At 40.9% G+C, this 18,254-nt stretch overlaps 1 protein-coding gene across 2 annotated transcripts in view; it reads right to left on the reverse strand.

Annotated features, from left to right (window-relative positions):
• Nucleotides 1–534: 534 nt before the first annotated feature.
• The window catches only part of LOC130357962 (omega-hydroxyceramide transacylase-like), a 47,192-nt gene continuing 29,472 nt past the window's right edge, over nucleotides 535–18,254 (reverse strand). For both annotated transcript variants that reach the window (XM_056560749.1, XM_056560748.1), the window contains 3 exons: nucleotides 9,661–9,726; nucleotides 5,171–5,380; nucleotides 535–1,837 (listed from right to left, as the gene is read on the reverse strand). In XM_056560749.1, the coding sequence (XP_056416724.1) occupies nucleotides 1,655–1,837; nucleotides 5,171–5,380; nucleotides 9,661–9,726 (459 nt within the window). In that variant the 3' untranslated portion in view covers nucleotides 535–1,654. The remainder of the gene's footprint in view (nucleotides 1,838–5,170; nucleotides 5,381–9,660; nucleotides 9,727–18,254) is intronic.

Genomic DNA, 18,254 nt, shown 5'->3' on the forward strand with positions numbered 1-18,254 from the left:
GCAGCACCCCCTATCATCTGGTGCACAGAGCAAGCTTTGCTCCATACCTGATGACTGGCAATGCCGGGCCGGAGGATCGTGATGTCATGGCCACACCCCCTCGTGATGTCATCTCCCCTTAATGCAAGTCTACGGGAGGGGGCATGGTGGCTGTTACGCCCCCTCCCATAGACTTGCATTGAGGGGCAGGCCGTGACGCCATGAGAAGCAGGGCCATGACGTCACAATCCTCCGGTATAGCCAGTCATCAAGCATGGAGGGAAGCTCGCTCCGTACACCAGATGATAGGGGTGCTACAGGAGAGATCACGGGGGTTCCCAGTGGTGGGACCCCCGCGATCAGACATCTAATCCCCTATTCTTTGGATAGGGGATAAGATGTCTAGGGGCGGAGTACCCCTTTAAGAAACAACTTATCTTCTCAAAAGCAAGCAGAGATTCATTCAACATACTCCCAATATCTATAAATATTGCAGCCTTGTACTGTATGTAATAAGGTACTCAGACAAATGGTGATAAATTAATATATAGTTTATAGATTTTAAAGGCAACATCAGTTCTGTCACAAATGAATATTAATATCATATCAAGATCATAGTATCGGTATGTGTACACAGGATGCCATGAGGAACATTGAACAGATATTATTTGCATGGAGAACAAATAAGATAATATAGTACAAAAGATTGGAGAAGACATTCTAATCCTCAGCGGGGAACATATCAATCTGCAAAAGGTGAGTGCCTTCTGAAAAATATGGTGTATCTTACTACAGCACATTATTTTTCCTAGACCATTGTATGAAGCAGCGGTCTTGATAAACTTCACCCCCTTAGCTCAGACAGTCTGAACATGCACCAAATTTACCACAGTGGCTTACACTTTATGACAAATCGAAAACATTTTCAGACACTTTTGTCTAATATTATACCAACCACTGGTTGGCTAACTTTACTCCAATATTTTGCACCAAAGTTGTGTTATGTAGTGTGGCGTTTCAAGTTGCAGGTCTTTCAATTACGCCATGTCTCCTTGCTGAGAGAGGTGTAAAAAACATCTAAAAACATATAATAAAAGTGGTGCAAGGCATGCTGGTTCTTTGGCACAAATTGAGCCAGAATTCATTTGGAATAATAAATCTGCCCCAATGTCTAAGTACATTGCAGTTTTTGCACAACATAACCATCAATGCAATATGTTTGGCTCCCGTTTCCTCTGACAGTAAGAAAGCCATCCCTTTGGCTTTCCTTTTTCCCTCTGCTGGAAGCCAGGTTTAGTTTTGAAAGGGAAATAAATTAAACAGACTTAAAAATCTGCTGGTTGTAGGGCTTAGCATAAATGTTTAGGAGCGCGCCCCAATATACATATCACATATATGTAACTGTATGCTTAAACAGTAACGTTATACATCTGCCATTGACTACCACTGTAAAAAACAAGATGCATACCGGACCAAAATACATATCTGAGGTATGCACCTATATTAAAAAGCTTAGCAACTGGACCACTTTGTATTCCTGGCTTGCATAGAACATGCATGTTAAAGTAGCACCGGTAGTGGAATATAAAATATATTAACACCTGAATTTGTGATTGTAATGTAAAAGTTATGCATCCTGACGTATCCAAAATTCTCTTCCAGTAAATGCTGAAGCTTAAATACGCAGTTCCACAGGATATTTTCCCATAATAATTTCTTGCATTCTTCTTTTAAAACTCTTATGGTTGGTGAAGCATTTCTCAGAGATCGGATATGCAAGGCGCCATTGGAATTTTCCATTGGAAATTAGATAAAAAACAGCATCTTTATAACCTTGGCAGTAAAAGTTATTGAGTACCTATGGGTGCAAAATAAAAATGTAGAACACTATGAATTATGTCTTCTATAAAAAAGAAATAAGAAATAAAGTTCTCTCAGCTCACCTCCTCCACGGTCTGCAAGGACTCGAGCCCGGCCAGGCTTGATACTTGTAAGTGAATGAAGAAAGGTAGTCCAGCAGTCCCTTAAAACGTAGATCCTTTATTGCACTTTTCTTTAAAAATACAGAGCACACACCATATACCTTCACCTGGTCAGAAAACTACTCCTATGGACGCGTTTCGAACGCACGCGCGTTCTTGATCACTTGATCACGTGGTGATCAAGAACGTGCATGCTCTGTATTTTTAAAGAAAAGTGCAATAAAGGATCTACGTTTTAAGGGACTGCTGGGCTACCTTTCTTCATTCACTTCTGTAAAAAAGCACTTGTACCACACACAATCAAACCACTGTATATATACATACAGTACATATAATGCATTTAGAAAGTTTTCATACCCTTTCACCTTTTTCATCAATCATCTCTGAGATGTTTCTACACCTTGATTGGAGTCACCTGTGTAAAGTTAGTTGATTGGACGGGACTTGGGAACACACAGCCTGTCTATATAAGGTCTTACAGCTGACAATACATATCAGAGGAAACACTAAACCATGAGATGGAAATAACTGTATGTAGAGCTCAGAGACATAAATTGTCTCTGAAGGGTCTAGTGAAGGGTAAACATTTTTTTCTGTATTTAAAGTTCCCAAGCAGGGCCGGTGCTACCATAGGACCGCTATGAAAGTTGCCTTAGTGTCGTGGTGGTGGTGGTGGTGGTGGGGGGGGGGGGTAAACAAAAACCTGAATCCCCAGCCACTGGCAGGGGATTCGGCTCAAAGGCGGCACCCCACTTCTGGAGGAAGAGGAAGCCCTGGTGTATATGAGTCATCAGAGGGAAGGTATGATTTTTATGTAAAAAAGGGGGGGGGGGGATTACCTACCAGCCTGCATACCTATCTACCTGTCTGCTCACCTACCTGCCTGGACTATCTACCTGCATACCTACCTACCTACCTACCTACCTGGCAACCTGGCACACCTACCTAACTGCTTACACACCTACTTACCTTCACTCTCTACCTACCGGCACTGTCTACCAGGGGGCATTATCTACCTACCAGGAGCCATAACCTACCAGGGGGCCATTACCTTCCCACCAAGGGGTATCCCCATATATCTATTATTAAGATTCCCTACATATCTACTGGGTGCATCTATCTAATGTGGTAGAGGGAGAATTACCTATCTACGGGGAGGAGGATTATCTACCTACCTACTGGGGGGTAGATAATCCTGATCCAGACTGTTCTGGCCCTCAGAGTGAGCTCTAGTGACTCTGCCAGAGCCCTTAACATGTCTGAAAACAAAAAAATGGATGTCCACCGATGGTTCACATCAAATTTGACAGAGCATCAGAGGATCAGCAGAGAAGAATGGCAGAAAATCCCTAAATCCAGGTTAGCAAACCTTGTAGCATCATACAATACCCAGACTGGAGGCTGTAATTGCTAAGTACTTCAGCTAATTACCAAGTAAAGGGTCCGAATACACATAAGTAAAGGGTCTGAATACACATGTCAATATTAAAAAGGACAAACTAAAATAAATTTGCAGGAATTCAGTTTTTACATTCTCATTATGGGATATTGAGGCAGACTGATGGGGAAAAAAATATTACAAAATGTGAAAAGAGTGAAAGGGTGTGAAGACATTCTGAATACCCTGTATATGTATCTTGATATCAGATAACACATTTTTAATCAGTTCTACAATAAAAGAATAGGAAAATGCAAAGCACATTGGTTAAAAATGTCTTAATATTTTGTTCATACTGTTCTAATGAAGAACTATGGGGGGGGGGGGGGAATAGGAGAATTATCAAACCTTATGCAAAGGAACAGTGGAATAGTTACAGTCTGTGATCATGGAGGCACATAGGTTTCCATAGTAGCTCAAGTAGATACATAGTAATGGGCTAGTGCTAACCAAGACTATTTACAAATATGCGTTATTGTTTATTTAAATTACATTAAAAAAATTGCAACAATGTACATATCATTTAAATGTTGCAGCCAGAGTATGGTTGCCGGCAATCTAAGTCATTTTAAGGTCCCAATCTATCCATCTTCTACAAACAATCTTATCCGGGTTCAGATGTAAGACACCTTTACTGTACCCCATTTACTGTTACAGTAACCATTGCAAAAAAGCACCTTTGGTATGTCTATTTCATTGCTGGTACTTAGCAACCCATGTCTCTTTTCTGCAGTCCTAAATTCCTAACCCCCAAGGCCGTAGCCCGGGGTGCAAAAACACCTCTAATTAACCCCCCTTTAAAATTAAACTTTTATTAAATATACTCTTAAAAATTAAAATAACAATAACCCAGCAAGGTGATGATTAAAATTGGGATGTCAGGTAGGATAGTATAAATGTGATTAGAGCAGTATGGCTTCAAAGTCAAGGGCTCTGCAGCAGCCCAACATTCCTACACTGACACCAAATTAAAACACTAAATTGCCGCCTCTACATGTTTCGCCGTCTCCACAGCGTTTTCAAGAGGCAAAATGTGCCACATTTTGCCTCTTGAAAACGCTGTGGAGACGGCGAAACATGTAGAGGCGGCAATTTAGTGTTTTAATTTGGTGTCAGTGTAGGAATGTTGGGCTGCTGCAGAGCCCTTGACTTTGAAGCCATACTGCTCTAATCACATTTATACTATCCTACCTGACATCCCAATTTTAATCATCACCTTGCTGGGTTATTGTTATTTTAATTTTTAAGAGTATATTTAATAAAAGTTTAATTTTAAAGGGGGGGTTAATTAGAGGTGTTTTTGCACCCCGGGCTACGGCCTTGGGGTTAGGAATTTAGGTTTGACTTTTGGCCTCAATAGCCCCCCCAGGGGTCATTTTTGGAGTTTTGGTTTTCTTTTCTGCAGTCACACTGAACATACATACATCATGGTGTGATAGATCCAGGGCTAGAAAAGAACATAATGGAGAATGTTTATATAGAACTTTTTTCACATGGAAAAAAAGAAGTGACCTGTCACTTCTTGGTGAGGAATCTTTCCATAGAACTCAACATTTTCTGTGTGAACACAGCTTTAAGATTTCTAGTACTACAGTATTTGTCAGTCACAGACTATACAACTATTAGAGATTGTATTGTTCTAACATTCCCAGAGCTACCCTCCCTGTTCCGCATCTGTGAGGCCCGGACTGCTCTATAGACCTACATTAGGAGTCATTTTTCCATAGCGCCAATTTAAATATCATTCAATAACTAAAGAAAATATACTTACTACGGTTGGTGGTGGGAATAAAGCATGGCTCAGTCTACACAGGTTCCCGATTGAGAGCTGGAAGCTGGTATTGAAAACTTGAAAGCATAGATGGCTGACAGGGCAATCTCTGGGACAAATGTCTATCTCCCCTGTGAAGGGGGATACAGTTGTTACCGACTTAAAACCATAAAATGGCTGAAAGTTTGTAAATCCACCATCAATGTATCTCTATAGTAAAGCAACAAACAAAAAGAGAAGAATTAGTACCCATGCATGTACTTTCAAAAGCATAACCTAAAGCTTCTGGGCCCCAATGAATAATTTGTCCCATCACCTCCTCACTACCTGCCATATACCATTTATAATAATGGTGACTTCCTATGTGGCAGAGGAGATATTGAGCCTCCTCAAGTACCAGGGCATGGGTATCTGCTGAATCTATAGCTATACACCTGTTTCACATAAAACATATTAGGTAGGGGAGATTTATTAAAACAGTCTTAGGCTGGGTTCACACTACGATTTTCTATACAGTTTTTGGATACTTTTTTTTTCAAAAAACCGTATGCAACCGTACAGAAAACCGTGGCCATAGACTTTCCATTCAAAACCGTATGCACCATATTGCATACAGTTGTCTCCGTTTTTCACACCACACGGTTTTTAACTTTTTTTTTTCTGGACAGAAAACCGTGGCCTACCACGGTTTTTGGTCCAGGTGAAAAACCGTATTGACCCGTATACGTTTTTTTTTTTTTTTAACATGAGAGTCAATGGGAACCGTACAGACCTGTATGTGCATACGGTTCCATCCAGTTTTTACCATACGGTTTTTAACTTTGCACTGTTTTTTTAAACAAGTGAAACTTTATTCATAAAGGAGTGAAAATTTCAAAACGTATAAGTTTTTTCTTAAAAAACGGATGCAAACGGACATCATTTTTCAAACCGTATACGGTTTTCAACCGTATACAGATAAAACTTTTTACACACGTTTTGATACAGTTTAATCAGGTTTTGAGGAGTCCGTTTTTTTTATCAAAAACCTGATAAAAAAAAAATGTATAGAAAATCGCAGTGTGAACCCAGCCTTAGGCTGTTTAAACAATATAAAATTCATCCGTTAAAAGATCTGTTATAAACGTCCGTTACAAAATCCCATTAAAGCCTATGGGATTTTTTAATTATCCATTATGACCCGTTATAGTCCGTCATGACTAACGCACGTTAGTTGTGACGGAACAATTAACGGAACATGCACAAATTTTTCTTCCATCACATGAAACGGATAAATTAACGCCCATTATTTTTAACATTGAAGTCTATGGCAAACGGATGAGCCTTTATGTTATCCCCTTGCACCTGGTTTAGGCTCCTTTCACACTATGAGCATTCATCCGTTATTAAACATCCGTTTTCTGTGTTAAAAAAGGATGTAGAATAACGGATGAAATAACGGGTGCTAAGGGATGAATATCCGTTATGACCCGTTATAACATTCCTCCTGTATGGCCATATTAACTCTGCCTACAGACTCCCACAGCCGGGACTACTACTACTCCCATCATGGAACAGACTTCTTTCCATGATGGTAGTAGTAATTCCCTGGCTGCGGGAGTCTGCTGGTGGCTGGGGAGGCCACATTAGTGTTTGTACTACTATCCCCATTATGTAACAGAGTCTATTCCATGATGGGGGCTGTAGTACAGGGGCTGAGGGATTGATCGCATCGGGTCTCACTTCTGAGAACAGATGCGATCTGAAGTTATTAAGCAGGGGAGCGGGCGGCATGGTCCGAAACCTTGCGATGCATAGTGTGTTTTAACTTTCATTTTTGAATCCCCCGCGGGTAGCCCCTTAATGGCCGGTACTGAGGAGCCATTCAGGGCTCTTAGCGGGAGATTTAAAAATGAACATTGTGAGTAACAGCGGGGGCCATATCTATATTAAAAGCCCTGTGGGGGGCAAGATATATAGCACTTCGGGGGGGCAGACATATATCCCATATATCTAGCCCCCCAGCGCATTTATAATATGCCCCCTGCAGCACATTAATAAAGATATGACCCCCGCCGGTGCATTAAGACATATATACCCCCCACAGGTGCATTAATAAATATATATCCCCCGCCGGTGCATTAGTAAATATATACCCCCCGCAGCGCATGTATAATATACCCTCACAGCGCATCTATACACATATGCCACTGCAGCGCTACATGTGAAAAGCATTCTAGCAGCAGCATCAGTCGGCCCGATGCTGATGATAGAAATACTTTTCATACATAGCGCTGCGGTGGCATATGTATATAGATGCGCTGTGGGGTGCAGATAACCCTATATGTCTGCCCCCCCCAGCGCATCTATATACATATACCTCGGCAGCTCTATGAATGAAAAGTATATCTATTAGCAGTGCATAGTGTAAGGGGGTGTATATGTAGTGTTTTACCCTTTATTATATGTTTGTGTAGTGTAGTGTTTTTAGGGTACATTTACACAGGCAGAGGTTTACAGTGAGTTTCCCGCTAGGAGTTTGCGCTGAGGCGAAAAATTTGCCGCAGCTCAAACTTCAAGCAGGAAACTTACTGTAAACCCGCCCGTGTGAATGTATCCTGTACATTCACATGGGGGGGGGGCAAACCTCAAAACTACAACTCCTAGCATGTACTGACAGACCGTGCATGCTGGGAGTTGTACTTTTGCAACAGCTGGAGGCACACTGGTTGGAAAACCTTCAGTTAGGTTCTGTTACCCAACTCAGTATTTTCCAACCAGTGTGCCTCCAGCTGTTGCAAAACAACTCCCAGCATGTACTGAACGTCGAAGGGCATGCTGGGAGATTTAGTTATGCAACAGCTGGAGGTACGCAACTACAACTCGCAACATGCCCAGACAGCTGTTTGGGCATGCTGGGATTTGCAGTTTTGCAACATCTGGAGGGCTATAGTTTAGAGACCACTGCACAGTGATCTCCAAACTGTGGTCCTCCAGATGTTGCAAAACTACAAATCCCAGCATGTCCAGACAGCAAACTGCTGTGTGGGCATGCTAGGAGTTGTAGTTTTGCAAGATCTAGAGAGCCACAGTTAAGAGACCACTGTGGCAAAACTGTTGTTGTACCGCTGCGGAGGGTACATTATACATGCGCTGCGAGGGGTACATTATACATGCGCTGCGGGGGGGTATATATTTATAAATGCGCTGGCGGGGGGTATGTATTTATAAATGAGCCGGCGGGGGTCATATCATTATTAATGCGCTGCAGGGGGCATATTATAAATGCACTGGGGGCTAGATTTATAGGCTATATGTCTGCGCCCCCCCCCCCCCCCGGCAGTGCTATATATCTTGCCCCCACCAGTGCAGTGCTTTTAATATAGATATGGCCCCCCTGCTACTCACAATGTTTATAAATCTCCCGCTGAGAGCCCTGAATTGCTCCTCAGTAACGGCCATTCAGGGCCCCCGTGGGGGATTCAAAAATGAAAGTTAAAACACACTATACATCGCAGGGTTGCGGACCATGCCACCCGCTCCCCCGCTCCCCTGCTTAAGAAGTGAAACCCGGTGCGCTCAATCCCTCAGCCCCTCTACTACAACCCCCATCATGGAACAGACTCTGTTCCGTGATGGGGGTAATACAAACACTAAAAACTATATGAGACAGGTAGACAAAATACCAAATATATAATAGCCACGCATGTTCTATGATTTGGTGCCTCTTACTAGACATTTAAGACGCTTTTCTCTTTCTTATTGCAAAATAACGACACATGCCATCAATATTCCTGGTGCATTTTAGTGAGGCATAAAAAAAAAAATCTTAAAACACAAATGTGGTACAAAGCATGTACATCCGTTTGCTTTGTATTGTACAATTTGAGCCAGAATTATGGCATATTTTGCTTCTCAGTAAACCTCCCTCATTGGATAAGTCTTTGGACAATACCGTGAGAGCTTCTTCTTAGGTCCATGAGGACTGGGTTGTGTTATTTGACTTCATCTTAGCTATGCTGCCAACATCTGTCTGAAATCTACACCATCTCACATCAGTGGCTCAGGCAGTTGTTCAGGATGTCCCCTAGGCTTTACACTGCAAGTATGTTTACATATAAATAGAAGCTGACCATGAAGTCAGGGTAGGTTTTGTAGAGTTTCCGTATAGAAAGGAAAAAGTGTTATAAACTAAAGACCAACTGTTACGTAGCCTAAATATTGACAGATATGAACTTAATAGGAGCGTGGACTTCCCCCTTGAAAAGATTAGGTTTGCACTCTTATCAATACTTTCATTAACTCCCCTTATGATCTGCACTTCATAAACATAAATGAAACAACTTCGAAAACAATAATAGGGGCAGTAAAAGTCCCGCCACCGGAAACCGTGCCATACCAGACCCCAGGTTGTGTCTGATATTGCAACTCAATTGATGTTATTGAGCAGAAGGGAAATCCCACATCTTAGGACATACTGTAAATGTTACATAAGAATTAGCTTTACTTACCACTCCTCGAAATAAAGGTGGCACAAAGCCACAATAAAAAGGAACAAAACAACTGCAGATAAGAGCCTGTGAAGACACAATACAATACATCAATACAAGATCAGCTTCTTAACATCATTAGTTGAAATAGAAAGAGACTATAAGGCTGTGTTCATATGTTACATGGTTTTTGATGCAATTACAGAAACAACATTGTACATACATAGATTTCAGGTAGAATGATAGCTTGATGAACTCAAAGGGGATTTCAATACTAGTGCTCCGCTAAAGGGAGCTTTCTTGGTCAGTACTTTGGAAAGACGGTAGTGCTATGTCCTATTTTTTTCTCCACTCAACTCCTTTAAAAATACACCTGATGAACCCCATTCCAGTCAATAGGATCAGTCATGACTCTGTGGTGCTAGTTGTTCTCCAACCTGTTTAGGGTTCATTCAGCGCAACAACAACAACAAGTTTCGAATGAACACAACTGGTTGGAGCAAAATGGCAATGTGAGCCTTGCCTAATGCAGAATAAAGGAGTTTGGAGATTACCAGAAGAATCAGAACCACAGGCACTTACTCTAAGGGGGCAGGAGGGAGGAGCAAGAAGGTAAAAACAAAGTTAGAAATGGGGCACCAGAGGATATAATATTATACAAAAAAAGAATATTTATTTTTTGGACTGCAAACAGGTTGTCTTTAAATACGGCACAGAGCAGCAATATTAGATCCTGAGCTAGAGCTCTGATTGATTGGCATCCTGCCACACTGGTAAGCTGACCAGCCCTCCTCACTGTATGGCTAGTAGATCCTGAGCTAGAGCTCTGATTGATTGGCATCCTGCCACACTGGTAAGCTGACCAGCCCTCCTCACTGTATGGCTAGCAGCTATGTCAACTTAATCACACCGATTTCCAGTGCCCACACAGATCAGTGCTGGAGCGGTAGATCTCTTAGAGCACCAACACCACAACATGTGAACACAGCCTAAACCTCTGTCTCGGCAGGAAGCAAGGGCAAAACAAGCTCTTTGGGTTTTCAAATCTTAGGATTTTAAATCTCTATTAGGGGTTTCCTTCTAAAATTTAAAGGGGCTCTCTGGTTATTAAAATGTATCTTCTATCCACAGTATAGGGAATAAGTGTGATTGCTGGGGTCTGACTGCTGGGATTTCCCCGTGATCTCCAGAATGGGGCCCATTTCTTACCTTTAAGTAATTCAGCCCCCACCATCCGAGATTAACTGGTCTGGGGAGTGACGGCCCACTCCCCAGACCCAGAGATCGGCGAGGGACACATAGGACATATTGTACTAGTGATCATCGAATCCCCTCCCCCCACCACCACCACCACCACTCTTTTCAGTGTATAACATAATTTAATACATACACCTAACTAACATTTAGTAATCTACCCAAGAAGACAGGTGGACAGGAGGATTGAAGTACAATATGTCCTATGTGTCCCTCGCCGATCTCTAGATGTTCTGCTCTGATCTCTCCACTGACAGCAGGAGAGTATGTATCCGGCTGGCACTAGGACCCAGCGGCACTCCAGCAGTCTGCAGACTCACACGCTCCTTTCTCTGCACGAGCTGACAGAAGAGAAGAGGCTGATTCTACTGCGGCCGGGCTGTTAATCACGCCCATGTAGGCGTGTTTAGGACGGGAGGGGCGTGATTTCAGCTCTGGCCACGGTGACTAAATAGGAATGCAGCACCGCCCAAGTGACTACTTACAGAAATTAACATACAGCGTGGGACATTTTATAAGTTGATTTTCGGAGCTTTTCATTCATTGCCATGCACTACAGAAACATGGTAGGAACAATGGTTACATGCTCTAGGACGTGTTTTTAATAGTTACAGGGGGTAAAAAGTGATGATTGGTTCCCTTTAAGGACTGAACCATTTTTTGCACATCTGACCACTGTCACTTTATGCATTAATAACTCTGGGATGCTTTTACCGATTATTCTGATTCCGAGTGTTTTTTTTGTGACATTCCTCTTTAACATAGTGGTAAATTTCAGTTGTTACTTGCATCCTTTCTTGGTGAAAAATCCCCAAATTTCATGAAAATTCTAAAACATTTTGCATTTTTCTAACTTTACAAACTCTGCTTGTAAGGAAAATAGACATACCAAATAAATTATATATTGATTCACATATACAAAATGTCTACTTTATTTTTGCATCATAAAGTTGACATGTTTTTACTTTTGGAAGACACCAGAGGGCTTCAAAGTTCAGCATCAATTTTCCAAAAATTTCAAAATCGGAATTTTTCAGGGACCAGTTCAGTTTGAAGTGGATTTGAGGGGCTTTCATGTTAGAAATACCCCATACATTACTCCATTATAGAAATTGCACCCCTCAAAGTATTAAAAATGACATTCAGAACGTTTAACCCTTTAGTTGTTTCACAGAAATAGCAGCAAAGTGAAGGAGAAAATCCTAATTCTTCCTTTTTTTTTTTTATACTCGCATGCTCTTGTAGAGCCATTTTTTTTATTTTATTTTTTTATTTTTTTTTTATACTCGCATGCTCTTGTAGAGCCATTTTTTTATTTTTTTTTATTTTTATACTCGCATGCTCTTGTAGAGCCATTTTTTTTTTTTTTTTTTTTTTATACTCGCATGCTCTTGTAGAGCCATTTTTTTTATATTTTTTTTTATTTTTTTTTTATACTCGCATGCTCTTGTAGAGCCATTTTTTTTAATTTTATTTTTTTTATTTTTTTTATTTTATACTCGCATGCTCTTGTAGAGCCATTTTTTTTATTTTTTTTTTTTATTTTTTTTTTATACTCGCATGCTCTTGTAGAGCCATTTTTTTAAATTTTTTTTTTTTTATACTCGCATGCTCTTGTAGAGCCATTTTTTTTTTTTTTTATACTCGCATGCTCTTGTAGAGCCATTTTAATTTTTATTTTTATACTCGCATGCTCTTGTAGAGCCATTTTTTTTTTTTTTTTTTTTTTTATACTCGCATGCTCTTGTAGAGCCATTTTTTTTTTTTTTTTTATACTCGCATGCTCTTGTAGAGCCATTTTTTTTTATTTTTTTTTATTTTTTTTTTATTTTTTTTTATACTCGCATGCTCTTGTAGAGCCATTTTTTTTATTTTATTTTATTATTTTTTTTTTTTTTTTATACTCGCATGCTCTTGTAGAGCCATTTTTTTTTTTTTTTTATACTCGCATGCTCTTGTAGAGCCATTTTTTTTTATTTTATTTTATTTTTTTTTTATTTTTTTTTATACTCGCATGCTCTTGTAGAGCCATTTTTTTTATTTTATTTTATTATTTTTTTTTTTTTTATACTCGCATGCTCTTGTAGAGCCATTTATTTTTTTTTATTTTTTTTTTTACAAGGGGTAAAAGGAGAGAAATCCCTCCAAAATTTGTAACCTCATTTCTCTCGAGTAAGGAAATACCTCATGCTTTGTGGGTGCACTAGATGGCTCAGAAGGGAAGGAGCGACAATAGGATTTTGGAGAATGAATTTTGCTGAAATGGTTTTTGGTGGGCATGTTGCATTAAGAACAGCAAAAAAAAAAAAAAAAAAAAAAACAACATGGCATACTATTTTGGAGACTATAACCCTAAAGGAACATAAAAAAGGGGTACAGTGAGCCTTAACACCCCACAGGTGTTTGACGACTGTTAAAATTTGGTAAATGAAATTTTTTCTTCACTAATATGCTTTTTTTCCCCCCCAAATTTCACATTTTTACAAAGGGTAATAGAAGAAATGGGGTTAAAAGTTTTGGGGGGCATTTTCTCCTGAGTATGGAAATACCCCATGTGTGGACGTCAAGTGCTCTGCTGGCGCACTACAATGCTCAGAAGAGAATTAGCCACATTTGGTTTTTGGAAAGCAAATTTTGCTGAAATATTTTTTTTTTTGGGGGGTGGGGGGGCATGTCGAATTTAGGAAGCCCCTATGGTGTCAAAAAAGAAAAAAAATACACTACAGCCCTCGAGAAACTTAACAAGGGGTACAGTGAGCCTTAAAGGGGTACTCTGGCGCTAAGACATCTTATCTCCTATCCAAAGGATGGGGGATAAGATGCCTGATCATGGGGGTCTCGCCACTGGGGACCCCCGTGATCTTGTATGCAGCACCCAGTTACAATTACACCCAGTTACGTAGCATTGTGACATCACGGCCCCGCCCCCATGTGACATCAGAATGCAAGCCTATGGGAGGGGGTGTGACAGATGTCTTAGCACCAGAGTACCCCTTTAACACCCCACAGGTGTTTGACGACTTTTCCTTAAAGTCAGATGTGTAAATGAAAAAAAAAAAATTCTCTTCACTAAAATGCTGTTTTTTCCCTAAAGTTTACAAGGGGTAATAAGAGAAAATGTCCCCCAAAATGTGTAACCCCATTTCTTCTGAGTATAGAAATACCCCATGTGGACATCAAGTGCTTTGCTGCCGCACTACAATGCTCAGAAGAGAAGGAGCGTCATTGGGCTTTTGGAGAGAGAATTTTAATTTTTTAGAAAGAGAATTTGTTGGGCTTTTGGAGATTTAATAAGGGGTGCAGTGAGTATTTACACGCCACTGGCGTTTGACAGATCTTTGGAACAGTGGGCTGTAAACATGAAAAGTTAAATTTTTCATTTTCACGGACCACTGTTCCAAAAATCGGTCAGACACCTGTGGAGCGTAAATGCTCACTGCACCCCTTATTACATTCCGTGAGGGGTGTAGTTTCCAAAATGGGGTCACATGTGGGGGGGGGGGGTCCATTGTTCTGGCCATATGGGGGCTTTGTATACACACGTGGCCTTCAATTTCGGACAAATTTTCTCTCCAAAAGCCCAATGGCGCTCCTTCTCTTCTGAACATTGTAGTTTGCCCGCAGAGCACTTTACACCCACATATGTGGTATGTTCTTACTCAGAAGAAATCGGGTTACAAATTTTGGGGGGGCTTTTCCCCTATTTTCCCTTGTGAAAATGAACAATTTAGGGTAACACCAGCATTTTAGTTAAAACATTTTTTTTATTTTTTATTTTTCCCATCCAACTTTAACAAAAATATGTCTAACACCTGTGGGGTGTTAAGGCTCACTATACAGTGATCCCCCGACTTATGATGGCGCCGACATATGATCATCTCAACATATGATGGCCTCTCAGAGCCCATCGTATGTTGAAGGCAGCCTCGACATATGATGCTGCTGTGTGTCGGGGCCATCGTACAAACAGCTATCTGACAGCGCTGACAACTTCAGCAAATGACAGATAGTTGTTTAATGTGCCCCGTGTGCCCCGTTCTGCCTCCTGTTACTCACATGCTGTCCTGCTAGCTTACGGAGGCTTCCACTGTGAGCTCTGTGTAAGCCCCGCCCCCCAGTGCAGCCATAGCCAATAGCCTGCAGCATCATGCTGCAGGCATCCAATGAGCTGCTCCCCTTCCTTTCCTATAGAGCTGTAGTCGGCAGGATCGTAATGGAGGACATTCTGTCCCCCCCTGAAGGTATTTAAAGAACTGTACAGTACTGTATGCGATGTCACACATCACATACAATACATATACACACTATACACCCCATACATCAATGTTTCCCTATCAGTGCGCCTCCAGCTGTTGCAAAACTATAACTCCCAGCATGCCCATACAGTCAATGGCTGTACATGCATGCTGGGAGTTGTAGTTGTGCAACAGCTGGAGGCACCCTGGTTTGTTAAACACTCCCCATACACTCCACATACAATGGTCATCCCAGAACCAATTGGCTGTTTCCCATAGAGATATGTATTCAACATACAATGGTTCCGAGGCCCCAGAACCAATTACTATTTTTACATAGACATATGTACTTGACATATGATGGTTTCAACATATGATGGTTCTCCTGGAACCAATTAATATCATATGTTGAGGGACCACTGCACCCCTTGTTATGTTCCGTGAGGGGTGTAGTTTCTAAAATGGGGTCACACAAGGGTATTTGCTGTGTGGGCATGCTGGGAGTTGTAGTTTTGCAAGATCTAGAGGGCCACTGTTTAGAGACCACTGTACAGTGATATCCAAACTGTAGCCCTCCAGCTGTTGCAAGACTACGAATCCCAGCATGCCCAAACAGCAAACAGCTGTCTGGGCATGCTGGGAGTTGTAGTTTTGCAACATCTTGAGGGCTACAGTTTAGAGACCACTGTATACTGGTCTCCAAACTGTAGTCTTCCAGATGTTGCTAGGCAACTCACAAGCTTCTGTAGTCTGCAGCAGGGAGCCATCCGCACATCATCACCGCCTGCTGCCGCCGATGGTAAGTGACCTTTCCCTCGTTCTGCCTGGACTACTGTGGGTGGGCAGAACGGGGAACTGAACTTTAAACCCCCGCCCCCGATCTGCTATTGGTCGGTCGCTTCTGACCGACCAATAGCAGGGATAGGAGGGATGGCACCCCTATCACCTCACTCATATCCCTTCAGGGGGATCGTGGGTGTCTTGGACAGCCCGATTCCCCTTATTTTCTGGGTCACCAGAGACCAGTATGACCCGGAATCGCCGCAGTCTCAGGACCCCCCTCAGCAATGTGCCAGGATGCCTGTTGAATGATTTCGACCGGCTAGCGGCGGGGACCGAAATTCCCACGGGCGTACCTGTACACACTCAGTCCTTAAGGACTCTGAAACGGGACATACGGGTACACCCTCAGTCCTTAAGGGGTTAAATAAGCAAACAACTGTCTGTATAGAACTTTGCTACACCCTGTTCCAAATTATTATGCAAATTCTAATTAAGTTTTACAAAGATTAAATATTTTGTTTTCAGTTTAACTCATGGATGGTATTGTGTCTCAGGGCTCTTTTGCAACCCTACCAAAAAAGGTTCCCCTTGGGGGTCTCTGGGCAACTAATATAATAACAACATTCCTCGGTGAAATGAATCTCCTCAGGGATAACCCTCACTAGAGGCACCCAAAATAATGTTGAAACTTAACTTTTATTTATATCAAAATTATAAAGAAAATTGTGCTCAGTGGCCAGTAGGTGACAGTGATGTATTAAAATTACAGCACAGTGCAAGGATATTTGTGTGTGTTAATTGTGCTATGTATAGGTTCATTAGCTGATTGTATTTTGTTTTTATTTTGTTTTAATCAGTTAGCTGGCTTAACCCTTTAAGGACCGAGCCCTTTTTCACCTTAAGGACCAGAGCATTTTTTGCAATTTTGACCACTGTCACTTTAAACTTTATTAACTCTGGAATGCTTTTAGTTATCATTCTGATTCCGAGAGTGTTTTTTCGTGACATATTCTACTTTAACTTAGTGGTAAAATTTTATGGTAACTTGCATCCTTTCTTGGTGAAAAATCCCAAAATTTGATAGAAAAATGCTAAATTTTCTTTTTTTTCAACTTTGAAGCTCTCTGCTTGTAAGGAAAATGGATATTCAAAATAATTTTTTTTTTTTGGGTTCACATATACAATATGTCTACTTTATGTTTGCATCATAAAATGTATGAGTTTTTACTTTTGGAAGACACCAGAGGGCTTCAAAGTTCAGCAGCAATTATGAAATTTTTCACAAAATTTTCAAACTCGCTATTTTTCATGGACCAGTTCAGGTTTGAAGTGGATTTGAAGGGTCTTCATATTAGAAATACCCCATGAAAGACCCCATTATAAAAACTACACCCCCAAAGTATTCAAAATGACATTCAGTAAGTTTATTAACCCTTTAAGTGTTTCACAGGAATAGCAGCAAAGTGAAGGAGAAAATTCAAAATGTTCATTTTTTACATTCGCATGTTCTTGTAGACCCAATTTTTGAATTTTTGCAAGGGGTAAAAAAGGAGAAAATTTTTACTTGTATTTGAAACCCAATTTCTCTCGAGTAAGCACATACCTCATATGTCTATGTTAATTGTTCAGCGGGCGCAGTAGAGGGCTGGGAAGGGAAGGAGCGACAAATGGTTTTTGGGGGGCATGTCACCTTTAGGAAGCCCTTATGGTGCCAGGACAGCAAAAAAAAAAAAAAAAACATGGCATACCATTTTGGAAACTAGACACCTCAGGGAACGTAACAAGGGGTAAAGTGAACCTTAATACCCTAGAGGTGTTTCACGACTTTTGCATATGTAAAAAAAATATATTTTTTTTACCTAAAATGCTTGGTTTCCCAAAAATGTTACATTTTTAAAAAGGGTAATAGCAGAAAATAACCCCCAAAATTTGAAACCCAATTTCTCCCGATTCAGAAAACACCCCAAATGGGGGTGAAAATTGCTCTGCTGGCGCACTACAGGTCTCAGAAGAGAAGGAGTCACATTTGGCTTTTTGAAAGCAAATTTTGCTCTGGGGACATGCCGCATTTAGGAAGCCCCTATGGTGCCAGGACAGCAAAAAAAACAAAAAAACAAAAAAACAAACGCATGGCATACCATTTTGGAAACTAAACCCCTTGGGGATCGTAACAAGGGGTTAAGTGAACCTTTATACCCCACAGGTGTTTCATGGCTTTTGTATATGTAAAAAAAATAATTTTTTTTTTTTTACCTAAAATGCTTGTTTTCCCCAAAATTTTACATTTTTAAAAAGGGTAATAGCAGAAAATACCCCCCAAAATTTGAAGCCCAATTTCTCCCG

The sequence above is a fragment of the Hyla sarda genome, chromosome 2 (genome assembly GCF_029499605.1).
Source record: "Hyla sarda isolate aHylSar1 chromosome 2, aHylSar1.hap1, whole genome shotgun sequence".
NCBI lineage: Eukaryota > Metazoa > Chordata > Amphibia > Anura > Hylidae > Hyla > Hyla sarda.